The 14,887-nt window shown below is 42.1% G+C and overlaps 1 protein-coding gene across 1 annotated transcript; it reads left to right on the top strand.

Annotated features, from left to right (window-relative positions):
* The first annotated feature begins 5,226 nt into the window (after positions 1–5,226).
* On the top strand, positions 5,227–6,099 carry LOC149359604 (uncharacterized). Its single transcript, XM_089569089.1, has one exon. It carries the CDS (start codon positions 5,242–5,244, stop codon positions 6,097–6,099), a length of 858 nt encoding a protein of 285 aa, XP_089425215.1. The 5' UTR covers positions 5,227–5,241.
* The last annotated feature ends 8,788 nt before the right edge of the window (positions 6,100–14,887 follow it).

The following is a 14,887-nucleotide window of genomic DNA, read 5'->3' as shown; positions in this document are numbered from 1 at the left end:
GATGCTTCATTGCACTGAAAAAATGGTCTTATTTGTATGAGTACTTAGACGTGATGCATGTCGTGCGCTGTAACCTAGATAGTGATTGGTGAATGGCAATCGAAAATTATGATTGGTACTTGGTAATGTGATCGGCAATGATAATTGTAATCGATGACCGTAGTCGTTATTCTGATTGTAGATTGGTAATCGGTCAGAAATTTATTTGTGACGCTGAGTGTGCCGCGCGGCATATAACGTGGTGTTAGTCACGAAGGGTAGAATAAGTTACAGAAATGCATGAAGCCCGGTATTTCTGTAACTTATTCTACCCTTCGTGGAATAAATGGAATAAAAAGAGAAAAAAGGACCAAAAGGTGCCATCGCGCGGTTACTCCTAAGGCGATGCTTGTAGGCAACTGCATCACTTTTGGTGAATTTCGTGATATTCGAGGATTGAAATTTATATAGGCTGTAGTTAAAGCATGCCAAGTGTGTTTGCACTAGCATTTAAAATAGTAACGTAATCGACGATTGAATTTTGCGTTTCTCCTCAATGCACCACAGGAGTGCGAGGAACTTCAGTGTGACGTCACGGAAGGTATGACTTCAAATTACCGTTCCCGTAGGCCGCACCCTGCCGTGCCTCATTGGACGCTGCCAAACAACTCACGGCAGGATTTCCCTTCGGTGGTGTTCGTTTTTTTCTTTCAAAGCAGGCGTTTCTGCGTTGGCAATGTACTGATACCTTCGATGATGCCATCATGCGCCACACACTAGGCATTGTGCGCTGCAGAGAAGCTTGAAGGGTGTCGCAATTTAAATCGGCCATTACGTCACTATTTCAAATGCTAGCCCAAAAAGACTTCGCATGCTTTACCTGCAAGTTTCACACATTCGACCTTTTTAAGCTAGTTGATTTTAAAACCTATGCAGTTGCCATTTAAGTGTCCTCCTATTTTTTGCAGCCTTTTAGTGCGCTAGCGGCTGTCGTCGCATGGAAGTGACGCATTGCTTAACCGCTGCACCACAGCATCAGGGGTGATATGAGGACTCCCAGCCATCTCTGAATGTGAAGTTGAAGATTACCAATTCCGCCATATATGGACATTAAACCATTAGCATTATCGCATCATATCCTTAAAGCGGAGCTTAAGTATCGCCTCTGATTATAGTGTGCTCTCACTAAGCACCTCTCACTCACCCAAGCCTGCTTCACCTTGAAAATCGAACCTCGAACTGAAATCAAAACCGAAGCCTAAGCCAAAGTGCGAAGCGCACCTAATTACCATGTGGCCTAACCACGCTGAATGGTGCATCATTAATTAGAGCGGTAGCTCTGCTCAAGGGAAAAGTCACTCACCATCCCGTCCCTGATTTCTCTTTGGTTTAACCCTTAGAAGCATTGCAAAACAGGTTGACTGCGACAGATTGATCTCGGCCGATTTGGACCAAAATTGATTTCAAAGCATAATTGAACACCTCCGACACGATGAAGACCTCAAAATTTGGCCCGCGTCATTTCCGGAATTTGGCCCGGGCCACCTACGAAATTTTACCTTGGCCGATTGGGATCGAAATTGATGTCCAACTATGACTGAGCATGTCTGACATGATGGGGACCTCCAAGTATGGCCATGGCCACTCCGAAATTTTACTTTGGTTTATTTGGATCAAAATAAATGTCCAACCCTAACTGAGCGTGCCGATGGCGACACGATGGCGACCTCCAAACTTAGCCCGGCCCAATGGCAAAATGCTATCGGGCGACATTTGGGTATAAGCCTGGATACACCACACCTAACTTTTTAAAAGATTCTTTATGCTGTTTTGATTCTTACGACGTAGACCGCGTTGAAATGACCAACCAGGGCAAAAATGGATTGGTCAGCAGAAAGAACTTTTTCCGAGCCAATATTTCAGTATTTATTACTGTCACCCCGATGAAAGTCAGGGATTTCACGTGCTGCTTAGAATAGCTTATTTGATAATACGGTGTTTATAATGTATTCTGTGCGGGTTTTTATGCTAAACAATGCCACGTATATCTTTTATCTACGACCAAATGTGAATGTATAATTTCTAAATTCATTACATGATGCATTGAAATTATTAAAAATATACAATTCATCATTTCGAATAATTTTAGTGGGCTATTTTAATTATTCTTCTCTAAATGGTCGACATCACCGTCGCATTCAGAAATGGTCCTTCCCGATTTAAAAGAATCTTTGACTTTGCGCAATTTTTATTTTAACGCAAACGCAGAGCACAGATTGGCTCTGAATTGTTGGAACATCTGGGACCATACTCAGGCTAATTCTGAGCAAAAGCGATCCGTTCACAAAAATTGCCAGTTATCTGCTGTTGAAATTTCGGAACGTTAAACGGCTACTGCCACAACATTTAAGCTAATATACGATGCCATTAAAAAAGAACTAAATTCTAATTTTTTACAATGAGCAATTCATATTTCTTGAGTACATCATTCATGACGTGTGTTTGAAAAGCGGTGTTTTGAAAAATTGAAGACAAACTCTATTCCTCAAATGTCAGTTCATGCGAGTCATTGGACACTGCGTTTTTATAGCACAAATCATGTACTGAAAAAGAAAACCAAACTCCAATTTGATGCAATGACATTGTCGTACATTAAGGAAAGGTGGCTTGCTTAGAACACTTCTGGTTACTCATATAATAAAGATGTAACATTTAGTAAATGATATTTTCTGCCTACCATTGTTTCTTCCATGCTAAGTAACTGCCAAAGCAATTTGTTGAGTACAGTTGCAAACAGAAGGAGGTAATTTTTTTTTTGAAAGTATGAAGGCTCACCAATTGCTAGTCTATAACATGCATTCATAATGAGCGACAGATTCTTTTGCGAAACTAGATTCTCATCAGTGAGCTAACATTTTTCTGATTTTCTTTCTGCGACCTCGGTTGCATAGGTGGTACAAAAAGCTGCCAATCATGGCTACTGAAACTGACTTCTGCCGCTGGCGTTGACGATATTAATCCGCGATATAAGAAATGACGGAAAATATACTCGCCTTTTGTTTTGTGAATTGAGGTTTGTTAAAGGAAACATTTAAAAGAATTGCTAATGGGGTTTAGCAGAACATGATCAGGTCCCAAAGTTGACTGTCAAGACAGCTACGTAGTAGTAAATCATCAAAAGAAATGCGTTAATACCTGCCAGGCTAAGTAAAAAGACGAACAAAAACATAATTTTTTGAATGACGAGAAAATCTAGAATATAGGGCAGTTAAGGTTAAAAAAAAGGGCTGACTGTTTAACATTGCTCAGCACGAAATCTTTTGCGAAAGTGAAGTTTTTTGCAGTTGGACACCACCGCCACGTATTTAGCTGACAGCGCGATTGAGGTGTCCACATATGCAGGACCCATCGTCAGTGCCAATTTACCCATTGTACGCCGATGGCATATGCTCCAGTGCCGCGTTTCTGCGGGAATGTTGCCAACGCCAACGTGTATTGTTCCAGAGCTGTGTTTCTGCGGGAATGTTGTCAACGCCAATGTGTTCTGCGGCAATGTTGTCAACGCCAACGCGCATTGCTCTAGTGCCGTGTTTCTGCCACAGCGTTGTTCACGTCAACGCATGCAGCACACATCTCTCTGTCACTACGGCCACACAGCTCAAAGCGCGAATATTAGTTTGATAGTCGTATTACTTGATGAAGACGACGATGTGCAATGGACAACGCGATAGTGTGTTGCATTTAACACGAATCCCGTTCGGCTGCGGCGATGGATGCAGAACGCTATCGTGCGGCCCGTGTACGATCCCTCAGCAACCATGCTCTGCACTCTGAGGAACCTACTAGACAGGCCTTGCTAGATGAGCGTCGTCACGTGGCTGCCAAGCGAATTTCTGAGCTCTACTGTGGTGGTGCCCTGGTCACAAGTACAGATGTCATAGTTACCGAGTTTGAAAACCACTATAGCTCTCTGTTTGCTGCCACATCTAGCCCTGCTGATGATGATCATATTGCGCGATTGGTGTCCATGATTAACCCACTCAATGAGGATGAGTGCAAGGGAATAAGTGGCTCTTTAAGCTTGGGTGAATTGCAAGATGCAATTGATCAATTGCCGCTTTCGAGAACCCCGGGGCCTGACGGCATCTCAGGAGAATTTTACAAGGCATTTAAATCCGTTCTAGCCCCTGTCCTGCTCCAAATTTTTGAGACAAGTATTGATGTTGAATTTCTGCCTCAGTCATTTACGAAAAGTCATATTGTCTTTATACCAAAGAGCGAGGATAAGGAAAAACTTCGATTTGTAGATGGCTACAGACCAATCACGCTTTCTAATGTAGATTATAAGATTTTTGCTAAAGTACTGTCAAATCGGCTGCAGCTTGCAATGTCTACTTTGATTGGGCCTCATCAAACATGTGGCTTGCGGGGACGATCAATACAATCTAACCTACATGTAGCGCGTACGGTGTTGCAGTATTGCAGTGACGCTGAAGAACAATTAGCAATGCTGCAAATTGACCTGGCAAAGGCATTTGATGGAGTGTGCCATTCATTTCTTTTTGCACTTTTAAATCACGCCAATCTCGGTTCAATACTTTCTACTGGCATACGCCTTTGTTACAAATCCTGTACCACGCGCTTGATTGTTAATGGCTGTCTCTCGCAACCAGTCCCAATTCAGTCTTCGGTGAAACAAGGGTGCCCACTGTCTCCGCTCCTGTTCGCATTATACTTGGAGCCACTTTGCATAAGTGTTATAAACAGTAGAGCTGTCAATGGTTTCCGAATAATGGGCCACGAACTGAAGGTATTGGCTTATGCAGATGACCTTGCGTTTTTTTCTACTGATAAGCCAAGCATCGATGAGGTTATTCGTTTAACGGAGGACTTTGGTTCGGTGTCAGGAAGTCGGATTAATCGCTCTAAGAGTTGCGGTCTTTGGTTTGGTAGCTGGGGTACGACACCTGCTGAATATGCTGGTATAACATGGACATGCCGGCCACCAAAGTACTTTGCCGTCCCTTTGAGTGCCTATAAGCATAGCGCACATTATTGGAAAGACCGCGTGTCAACTCTTCAGCGCTATGCTCAAACGTTTGTCCCCCATGGCCTCTCAAGTTTTGGCAGGGCGACCGCCTGTAATCTGTTTCTCGCCACTAAAATATATTATGTACTGCAAATTATTCATTGCGCAAGACTTTCTATTCAGCGTTTCACAGGGTTTTCGCTACTTTTGTGTGGGGTTCGTCTTTTGAATCCATGAGGCGTGATAACCTTTTTCTGCCTGTAAGCACTGGCGGCCTTGGTCTTGTTCACCTGCATGTCCAACAGATAGTGTCACGTTTCATGTTTTTCCGTGACACTACACACCCAATAGTACGTTCATTCCTGCAAACAAATTTAGTTCATGTTTTACCCAACCTCATTGTGTCTTCCAATGTTTGTGACCGTCCGTGTTTATGGGGCATAATGCAAGAGGTGTATTTGGCTGTCCGTTTCCTACTTGTTCGTTTTTCTCCTGAGTTCCTTTTCTTAGTGTCGAGGAAAAAGCTGTATAAGGATTTGATTCGTATGCTCCTCCGTCCGCCCATGTACCGCTCTCTGTATTTTGGTTTACCGGGGCATGACGTACTCAAAATAGCACGTAAGATGCCAGTCTCGCCGTGCACAAAAACCTTTTTCTATAAGTTACACACCCGTACGTTGCCCGTTAGAACATGGTTAGAGAAAAAGGGCATTTTTGTGTCTACCGTTAATTGCCACCTTTGTGATGAACCAGAAACAATTGAGCATTGTTTCATAAGTTGCAAAGATGCAGTACTCTTCTGGGATATCCTACAACGCACATTTAAAAAAAGAATTCATCTGACTCCACATTCTGTTCGCTATCTCACTGCGCTGCCATTTGTTGATGGACCCCTGGACATGTTCTTTCTGATTGGACTGCACAGCCTCTGGAAAACCCGCATGATGGACAGACACTGTGAACCTGTTGTGTCTACAAACGATCACTTCAGTCGAATGGTTCTTCATCTAAGAGACGTGTATGCCCAGACTGAGTACGAACCTGAGGGGCACTCACTATTAGTGGTGTGCTCTTCACTGCCCCTTTTCTAGTGCATGGTCTTTTCAATATGTATTGTTTAACACTGTCTTCATAATGGCTTGTAGATAGTTCATGTACATAGAACATTACATCACTGTAATAAATACCATGTTGAAGAAAGAAAAAAATGTCTAGTGCTCTCGTGCAGTGTCTAGCGAGACTTGTCTGCTCACGCTGCCGCTGGTTCGAACCCCAGTCACAGATAGTGATTTTTATTTCTTTTAGCACAAACCTAAAAACACCCCAGCATACAAACATGGCAAGATCTCGCTCAGGATTTACAGATTGGAATAGTGCTTTCGCACTAAAAATTTCAAAGTTAAGGGATCAACATCGCCTAAACGGTTCTACGGACAACATATTTATTTATTTTTATTTATTCAAGTTACCCCTAAAGGCCTTCCAGAACATGGTATTACATAGGGGAGGGTGGTACAATCATTAGTAATCGCGATACATTTTAACAAATAAGTGTAACAAAAAACGTTAATTGAAACATAAGGCATCACACAAAGAAAAAGTGAACAGTAACAAAAACAGCAAACTTTTACGCATTTCAGTCACAGCGAAGACGCTCTTGAAATTTTTTATTGTCAGTTTCTGTGGCGATGACTGATGGCAAACTATTCCATTCAGTGATAGTACGGGAAATGAATGAATTGGCATAAGACGATGAATGACAGTTTACGCGTTTAACTTTGAAAGAATGATCACGGCGTGGAAAGATAGCATCAGGTGACTGAAACAAATCACTGTGAAGGGATGGGTGGTGATAAATCTTATGGAAAAGGGTTAAGCGAGCAAGCTTACGGCGATATGACAAATCTTCCAGTTCGGCACGTTTGTTTAATGCTGAAACGCTTGTGAAGGGTGAGTAGTCTGAAAATATGAAACGAACAGCACGGTTTTGCTAGGATTCAATGTTAGTGATAACGTAGGCTTGAACAGGGTCCCAAATGGCCGCAGAATATTCGATTTTAGGGCGTATTAGAGTTATATAAGCAAGTTTTTTAACGTGTATAGGGGCGTATTTGAGGTTACGTTCAAGAAAACCAAGTGAGCGGTTAGCAGTTGCTAGGGTGAGGTCGATATGGTGATGCCATGTTAGATCAAACTGAAGGAGCACCCCAAGGTACTTGTATGTTGATGTTAGTTCCACAGTATTATCATTTAGAATATAAGGGGTTGGAATGCGAGCTGAACGGCGAGTGAAAGATATTAGTTTAGTTTTAGAAACGTTTAATGTCATTAACCATGATGAGCACCAAGAGCTTACTGCGTTCAGGTCAGATTGTAGGGATTGGCGGTCACTGTCTGTAGTAACGTTACGGTAAATTACGCAGTCATCAGCGAAAAGCGAACTCTAGATGTTACACAGGCCGGTAAATCATTAATATAGATTAATCAGGTGCTAATGAAACTGAAAACAAAAGTAAATAAAAAGATCCGTCGAAACCTCGCAATATTTGAGCTACATATGGTACAATTTTTGCTGCCGTTCCAAATGATGGCGGTGGATGGCTAGCTTTTGCAATAAACAGAAACGAAATCTAAGTTTATATTCGTGAAAATAGTGCTGTCTGGTCTGATAATTAGCCGACACTTTGGATAACTCTAGATTATAATTCTTTGAAAATTTCGCCATATTACCCACTCAGACAGATTGTTGATGTAGGATTTATAATGGGCCTACTTCTTTTCAGGTGATTTTGCTAAAAAACTGGCTTAAATGATATGTTATGTGAGATGGTAAATACGACAAGATTATATATGATGAATGATACAGCAGCTCTGAGGTGTCTCACAGTTATGATGCGTAGTGCTTTATCCTGTAGGGGGACGTGTCCGCTATCACTGCGGAAGTAATGCAAATGCCTGTCGTATCTAAGGCCTTCGCAACCTGAAAGTGTTGTGCAGATTCCACGACACGTGACAACACAATGTGTCATGTCCAAATCACATACGCCTCAACATTGTCTTCTAAGCCCGTTTGTGGCTTTTGCAGTGCGATGAAGAAACCGTTTACGCTGGCTATTGGAAGGGCTTTTGACCTGCGTTGCTTGTCAATACTAGTCACCGCTGCGCGGATCGCGTTTGTGAACTGACGGGTATAATGCGGCTATGAGGCATGAAGTATGACCATACCAGTTACTTTGAATTTGTTCGGGTTGTTCTCGGCAAATTGATTCCTACTGATAATTCCTACTGGGACGATCAGAGGAATATTTTTTTATGAGAAAAGTGGAAGTAGAACATCATCACAATGAAGGTTGGTGAGCGGAAAGATAAGGGGCCTTAAGAAGCTTGGTAAAATATTTGCTCTATGGTTGTCTTTTTCTGCGAAGTGCTTCTAGCTATAAAACAATGAACTAAATCCGAAGACAGAGCGGCATTGTGCGCATTTTTGAAAGTGCCAACTGTATCGTAAAATACAACAGAAAAGTTTCTATCGTTACAATGTATTTTACTTGAAGTTGCAATAAACGCAAGCTTTTGCTGTAACAACATTATTTTCTGCAACGTTAGGTTGTACTTGTCGAAGCGACGCAACTACTACGAAAAAATGCTGCGATCCTACTGAAAAATCTGACATTGCGACAATACGACAAAACATTTTGTCGTATTTCAGCAACACTTTTCCGTCTTTTTCGACTAGGAAACTATGGTTCACAGCAAATGGTAAGAAATTCAGGCTCAGCATTAGTACTAAAGTCTTAAATACTAAACGGAGTCATTACAATATTTCAGACCTTCTAAAAACCGCCTTAATCGCAATATTGTGATAATATTTGGTTACAAGAAAATTAACGGTGCCTCAACTGTCAGGATGCGCACCTAGAGCGAGATTGTGAATGTTTTTCTTTCTTAAAATAAATAATTTAAAAGGAAAACATTTATTGTCTACACTTCGACCTCGCTTTGTTCCCGAATTTTTGTCCGTCTGCCTGTACCTAGTATTAGGTTTGGTTTGGTTTATGGGGTTTAACGTCCCAAAGCGACTAAGGCTATGAGAGACGCCGTAGTGGAGGGCTCCGGAAATTTCGACCACCTGGGGTTATTTAACGTGCACTGACATCGCACACTACACGGGCCTCGAATTTCTCCTTCAAAGAAATTCAACCGCCGCGGCCGGGATCGAACCCGCGTCTTTCGGGACAGCAGCCGAGCACCATAACCGCTGAGCCACCGCGGCGGCGTACCTAGTATTAGTAATCTCGAGAACATACATATGAAAAAGTTTCAGGTCCACTGGGTTTGAAACCTAAATCTGTTGGGTGGCCAACCGGAAGCTTGAGAGGTTTTAACGTCTGGGATATCTCCACAAGGTGCCTGCGCATAATTCGACGTGGTATTTTAAATTCCAAAAATCAGTGGTCTATGTTGAGTGTTTGGAAGGGATAGGTTTATGCTATAGAAACTGCACGCGGAACCAAGAAACGCAGCCGACACAAAAGCAATATGGACGCTACATTCGCCAATATGAAAACGAGTTGTCCACGTCGATGAAAGAAGAACGCGTCTGAAGAGGAGAAAAGTGGTTCGACGGGCACTTTCGCCCAGTGTCACGAACGCCAGAACGAAGCAGTAGTGGGCCAGTGTTTCAACCGTGGAGATGCGGCAGCGTGAAGGAGCGGGAGAGAGCACAGAAGAGACGAATATCTCCCACAGTAGCTCGTCCAGCATATGAGCAAAGCAGGATTTCATGACACCTTGTGACACTTGGCTGGGTAGGAAACTTGGGCGATGTAGGAGGTTTGGTTTGGTTTGGTTTTATCGGGTTTAACGTCCCAAAGCGACTAAGTCTATGAGAGACGCCGTAGTGGAGGGCTCCGGAAATTTCGACCACCTGGGGTTCTTTAACGTGCACTGACATCGCACAGTACACGGGCCTCGAATTTCTACTCCAAAGATGTAGGAGGTTTGAGTTGAAGGTGACGTTGCTGTTTTGGTTGTCGCCCTGGGCGACGGCATGAAAGTAAAGCGCATCGAAACGGGTTCATATCAGTGTGTTTGTTGTAAGGTGTATGCGTATGTACGGCAAGAAAATACGGCGCACCGTATGCGTTTTCCTCGAGTGGTATAGTCCTGGCGATGCAGAGATCAGAAAGCAAATTAATATGATTATTGTTATTGTGCGCAATGCGGATTTCTGCATACACGTTACCATTATGAGGTCTCGTTCTTATCGTACCACAGTTTTTCTCAACATTTTTCAGCCATGGTAAGCGCTAGGCTTGAGATCACAGCTGCGAAAAAACTGGTGAAAATCCAGCTGGAATATTTTAACAAAGCGTATTTTCATGTATCACCGTGTCTTTAGTTAGCACGAACACTGCATGCGCACAGCAAGCGCAGTAGCCGAGTGTCATGTGAATAGAGCATTGTACAGAAGCTAGCTCTGTCTTGAGGTCGTTCCAGGAAAGGACAAATCCCAGGCAGTCAGAGGATGTGCACTGCGGCGTTCAAAAGGATGTTTTGCTTTTCATCGCAGCTACCGGTACACTTGTAGCGCCCAGATATTCTTCTCGTGCGCCTTCTTTGTTTTTTAAAAGTGATAAATGAAGCTCTCAACTTTCAAAGGCCTGGCCAGAAGTGAAAATGCGTGTACATACTACGTGAAAGCAATACGTGTACGAACAAGAGAGGCTGCGGGTGCAAAACAAGATCCTCAACTTCGATAACAATGCAGTATACCTGTATCCTCATATGACCTTATCTCTGCATCTGTGGTCGGATTTCGCTTCTAAGGTGTCCTGGGCGCGACAATGGACAAATGAAACACGAACAATGGCACCTCAAAAAGGGCACAAAAGTAGGAGCATATCTTATTGCCAGGGTTTAATATTAACAATTCAGGGACTTAAACTTTCTTTCTCCTTTTAAATATAATCGCACTGTATAACGTATATTCGATACTTGTGAAGTTTCTAACCTTGCTTAATAAACGACTTGGGGTGGCAGTACGGTCCAATCATGTGACATAAGTTTTCTCATGCTTTTATTCTAGTGGCTGCATTTTATTCACAGTAGGCACCTTTAAATTATCACCAAAAGCTTGTAGTCAGTCGACACGGGTTTACGTATTTCCTTTCTGTCCCATTTTTTGGACGTGGCAGATGCGAAAATCGAAAATCTCGGTTGGTGATGACTTCAGCATTTAAAGTTTTCCCTTGGGAATGCATTGGAAGCTAGTTGTTAATGCCAAGATTCCCGGACATATCGTAGTCACCGTAGTAGCGGAATTTAAAAAGCGTCCGTGCAGTCGAGCTCATCTGAATGAGGGGACCGGGGAGGTCCACGGTCAGGGTCATGATCAGCGACTGCCTCTTGCACATGGCCTGTGCCTTGCGCCTCACGCTAACATTTTTGAAGAAGCATAAAGAAGGTAATCGTTTCTTGTCTGTGTGGCCGAGCATGAACGGGTTAGTAGTGCCCTTAGCGAGAGACAGGGGGGGGGGGGGGGGGGGGGGGGGTTAACGTTCGCAGGAATCACGCATTGAAGGCATCTTTCTACGCGCAATCATTACCGCCTGAATGCTAGCGCTGATTTTCCGCGTTACTAGTTGTGTGACCACTATTTTGTCATTTTTTAGGTACAACCACATATGAACAGAGCTTGAAAACCCATGAGCTAAAAAAAAAACAAGGAAGTGGAAGAAGAGAGGAAGGACGCATGCCCAAAAGTCACTCTGGGAAAAAACATCTTTCAACGGGAAAGAGCATAAGAGCGCATGTTTTTCGTATGTTGTAAGATTTCACTATAAAAACCAATATATACGCAGATTCCCCGCCGGCAGGCTAGCGTTTTTTTTTTTTGCTATTAACGTTTTTGCTATCGTTAAAAGCGATTGGCTTTCTATGACAGTCTTAACTGCTCGGTACGAGCGATGGAAACACTGGAAAAGAAAGATTTTGGTACATATTGGAAGAATGGACCATTACCTTCAATATTTTTTCACTACCACTCTATAGAGTTTCAATATTCAAAATTTTTGTCTAGAAATTCGGGTATGTCTACGGCGCGCAACATATAATTTATGATATCAGGTCAGTAAGCTTGCTTCTAAAGTTGTCGAAAAATCTGTAGGCAACAGCTGGACCTTTTGCGGATCAAAATATTCTTTTAGCATAATTTCATTGCGTCTGGTGGAAAATAAAAACGTAGCGAGTGCATTCCTGCTACAAATAGAACTTATTTCAAATTCGGTTTAAGATTTCATATCATTTTATTTCCTTAAAGATCCGGTGACGAATGATGAAAATCTTTTGAGGAATTTTTCACGCTTGCCTTCAGACTCGATGGTACGATTAGGAAATAGATGCCTATCGATAAAACTATAAACAGACAACTAGAGGCGCCCCTCGATCAGAATTATAGCACAACTCTTTTTATTATTTTCATGATGACGTAGTTTATATGAACGGAAATGCCCGGTTTGTTGTTTGTGCTGGCAATTGCAACCCTCTAATCAGCGAGCCAACATTTCTGTAACACGAAAAGCGAGCAAATTATGCGATGTCACGATTACATTACTGGAGCGAAGCTAACTCAGTAACCACAAATCTTAACCCTAAAACCATGGAACAGATACAATATCATTCTCGCTCTTGATTAAACTAAAATTGGCCTTGACCCAGAAGTCAAGTAATAGGCACTTCTCGAAAATATGCTCGGGAGTTGAGAGAATCACGTATTCTAGCTTCTGCAAAGTTGCCAGCATTGCTTGAGCATTTTTCATGAGTTGATTTTATTTTGCCATAAAAAGAAAAATCTTCACTCAGAACTATTTCATTCTACTCAATGTTATTGCTGTTTCGTGCGTGGTGCGACTACGAGCATAAACTGGGCTAAAATATTGCCAGGAATACCAGCTAAATGCTACCAAAGTTAAAAAAAAAGACCGAGTGCTGAAGTGGCCTAATACCCTCTGAGTGCTTCCAAGATTCAGGTGGCACACCCAACAGCGTGCTTTTGCGCCTTGAAAAGTAACTTAAGTATAAAGATTAATTTCTGAACTTTTTAAGAAATTGCCTTAGGAAAAACCTGCTAGTTCGGAAGTTGTAGATCGTAATGGAAAACAGCAGTCTGGAATCTTTACAAGGTACAATTTACGTAAATGTTTTTACCTGCCTACAAAAGAAATTCCGCTAAACACAAAATTACCACGTGATTACGGGGCATCTTCAGCGTCCCAAGACGCGCCCTCTGTGAACAAAATTCGCTCCTCTCCACAGTGCTGTACCTGACACCGCTTTGCGTTTGAAGCAGCTGCAAGATACAGATCAGCAAGTGCTAAACTTCTGGCAGGCTTTCTTTAGCGGTCGGTAAAAATATCTACACAAAGTATACCTTCTAGTAAACATGCCAGTACTGTGTTTTCTGCGCAGTTTGCAGCTTTACAATTCACACTTTTTCTCTGATGTCAATATTTTAAATGTTTGCTAATTAATATTCAGTAATTAACTAACTTCGTAGAATGAAAAATATGTTGCACAACAAGCTACACGACTCCCAAATAATTCAGTGGTCTCTCTTTGCTAGGACGCTCCGTCTTTTTTAATAACCTGGTTACATGTAGCTAGGACACCTGGTATACATATAAACAAAAACAACTCGTATAGTTTCAAAAGTTGATCATTGCACATAAAACAAATTATTTTTCGTAATCTGGAACTGCTACTCAATGTACTCTCGATTCTCTATATCAAACCTGTTTCTTAAGGAATCAGATACATCTGAGTGATGCGGCAGATGTAATATCATCCTGCTCTACCCACGTGTGTTACGGTTGAAACTACCGGAAACTGTTGCTTATATGTACCGTCTTTGCCAAAAGTAACCAAGCAGCGGGGTTTGTATTTTAACCCTGTAGTGAAGCTCTCATGGCACTCACCAAGGTGTACATTTATTTAAAGTAAGAACTACCATTTTCCCCACATTTCGAATGTTTTAGTTTTTATGGGTGCCGTAAGGACCGCAATATACGGCTGAAAAGCAAAACCAGTTGCCTCGTTGCTTTTGGCAAATACGGCGCGAATTATGATAGTGAGATAATCAGCTTCATTCAGGAGGATGTTTGGGCAATCTGTCTAGCAATAATATTCAAACAGACAAGAAACAGCGTTACAACGTTACGCGCAGGCCATTTTATTTTTCATTTGAAATGCAGTGTGCCGGTTTTTTTTTTGTGCAAATCTATTCACGCGAGAGATCCATTACGGCTATCCATTTCAAATTTTTGCGCCTTTGAAACAAGCGATTTTTAGTTTCAGGTAAACCGGATGCCGGTGCCACCGGGTCTCGTCGAAGATTTATGCCTCGGCTGCTAACATCGCGCATGGTACAAGATGGTAAACAAGCTGACTAAACTGATAGATGCTTGCAGAGGATGTGGGTAGACCGTTAACCACGGAGTGCATTTTAGCAAGCATTAAACAAAATAAAAAGGAAGTCGGAGCGTACTGACAAATGTGATAAATCATAACGACTATAAGTGGGAATACTGAGTATGAACGTGGCAATATTCAATAAAGCTGTCATTTTATTAGTCCAATAGGCACTGTAACTGGAGGACCAGCTGGTCTAAGTGTTTTCGTTCACGTGAACTCTCTCGCGTTCTTATTGGATTTAAGATATGGAACTCATTTTCCCTATCTTCACTGCTTTGTTAGATGCTCGAATATTCATTTGAGGTCACATAATTACTTTCTATTTTCTTGCGAAAAATATTGGTCATAACATGATGGTGAAAAATTCTTCATTGATTGTAACACTCATTTTCAATCAAATGCGAGCTT

This window comes from Amblyomma mixtum, chromosome 2, assembly GCF_055824585.1.
Source record: "Amblyomma mixtum isolate Tamu chromosome 2, ASM5582458v1, whole genome shotgun sequence".
Lineage (NCBI taxonomy): Eukaryota > Metazoa > Arthropoda > Arachnida > Ixodida > Ixodidae > Amblyomma > Amblyomma mixtum.
Note: the sequence above shows the minus strand (reverse complement) of the source record. Positions and strands in the feature narration are given on the sequence as shown.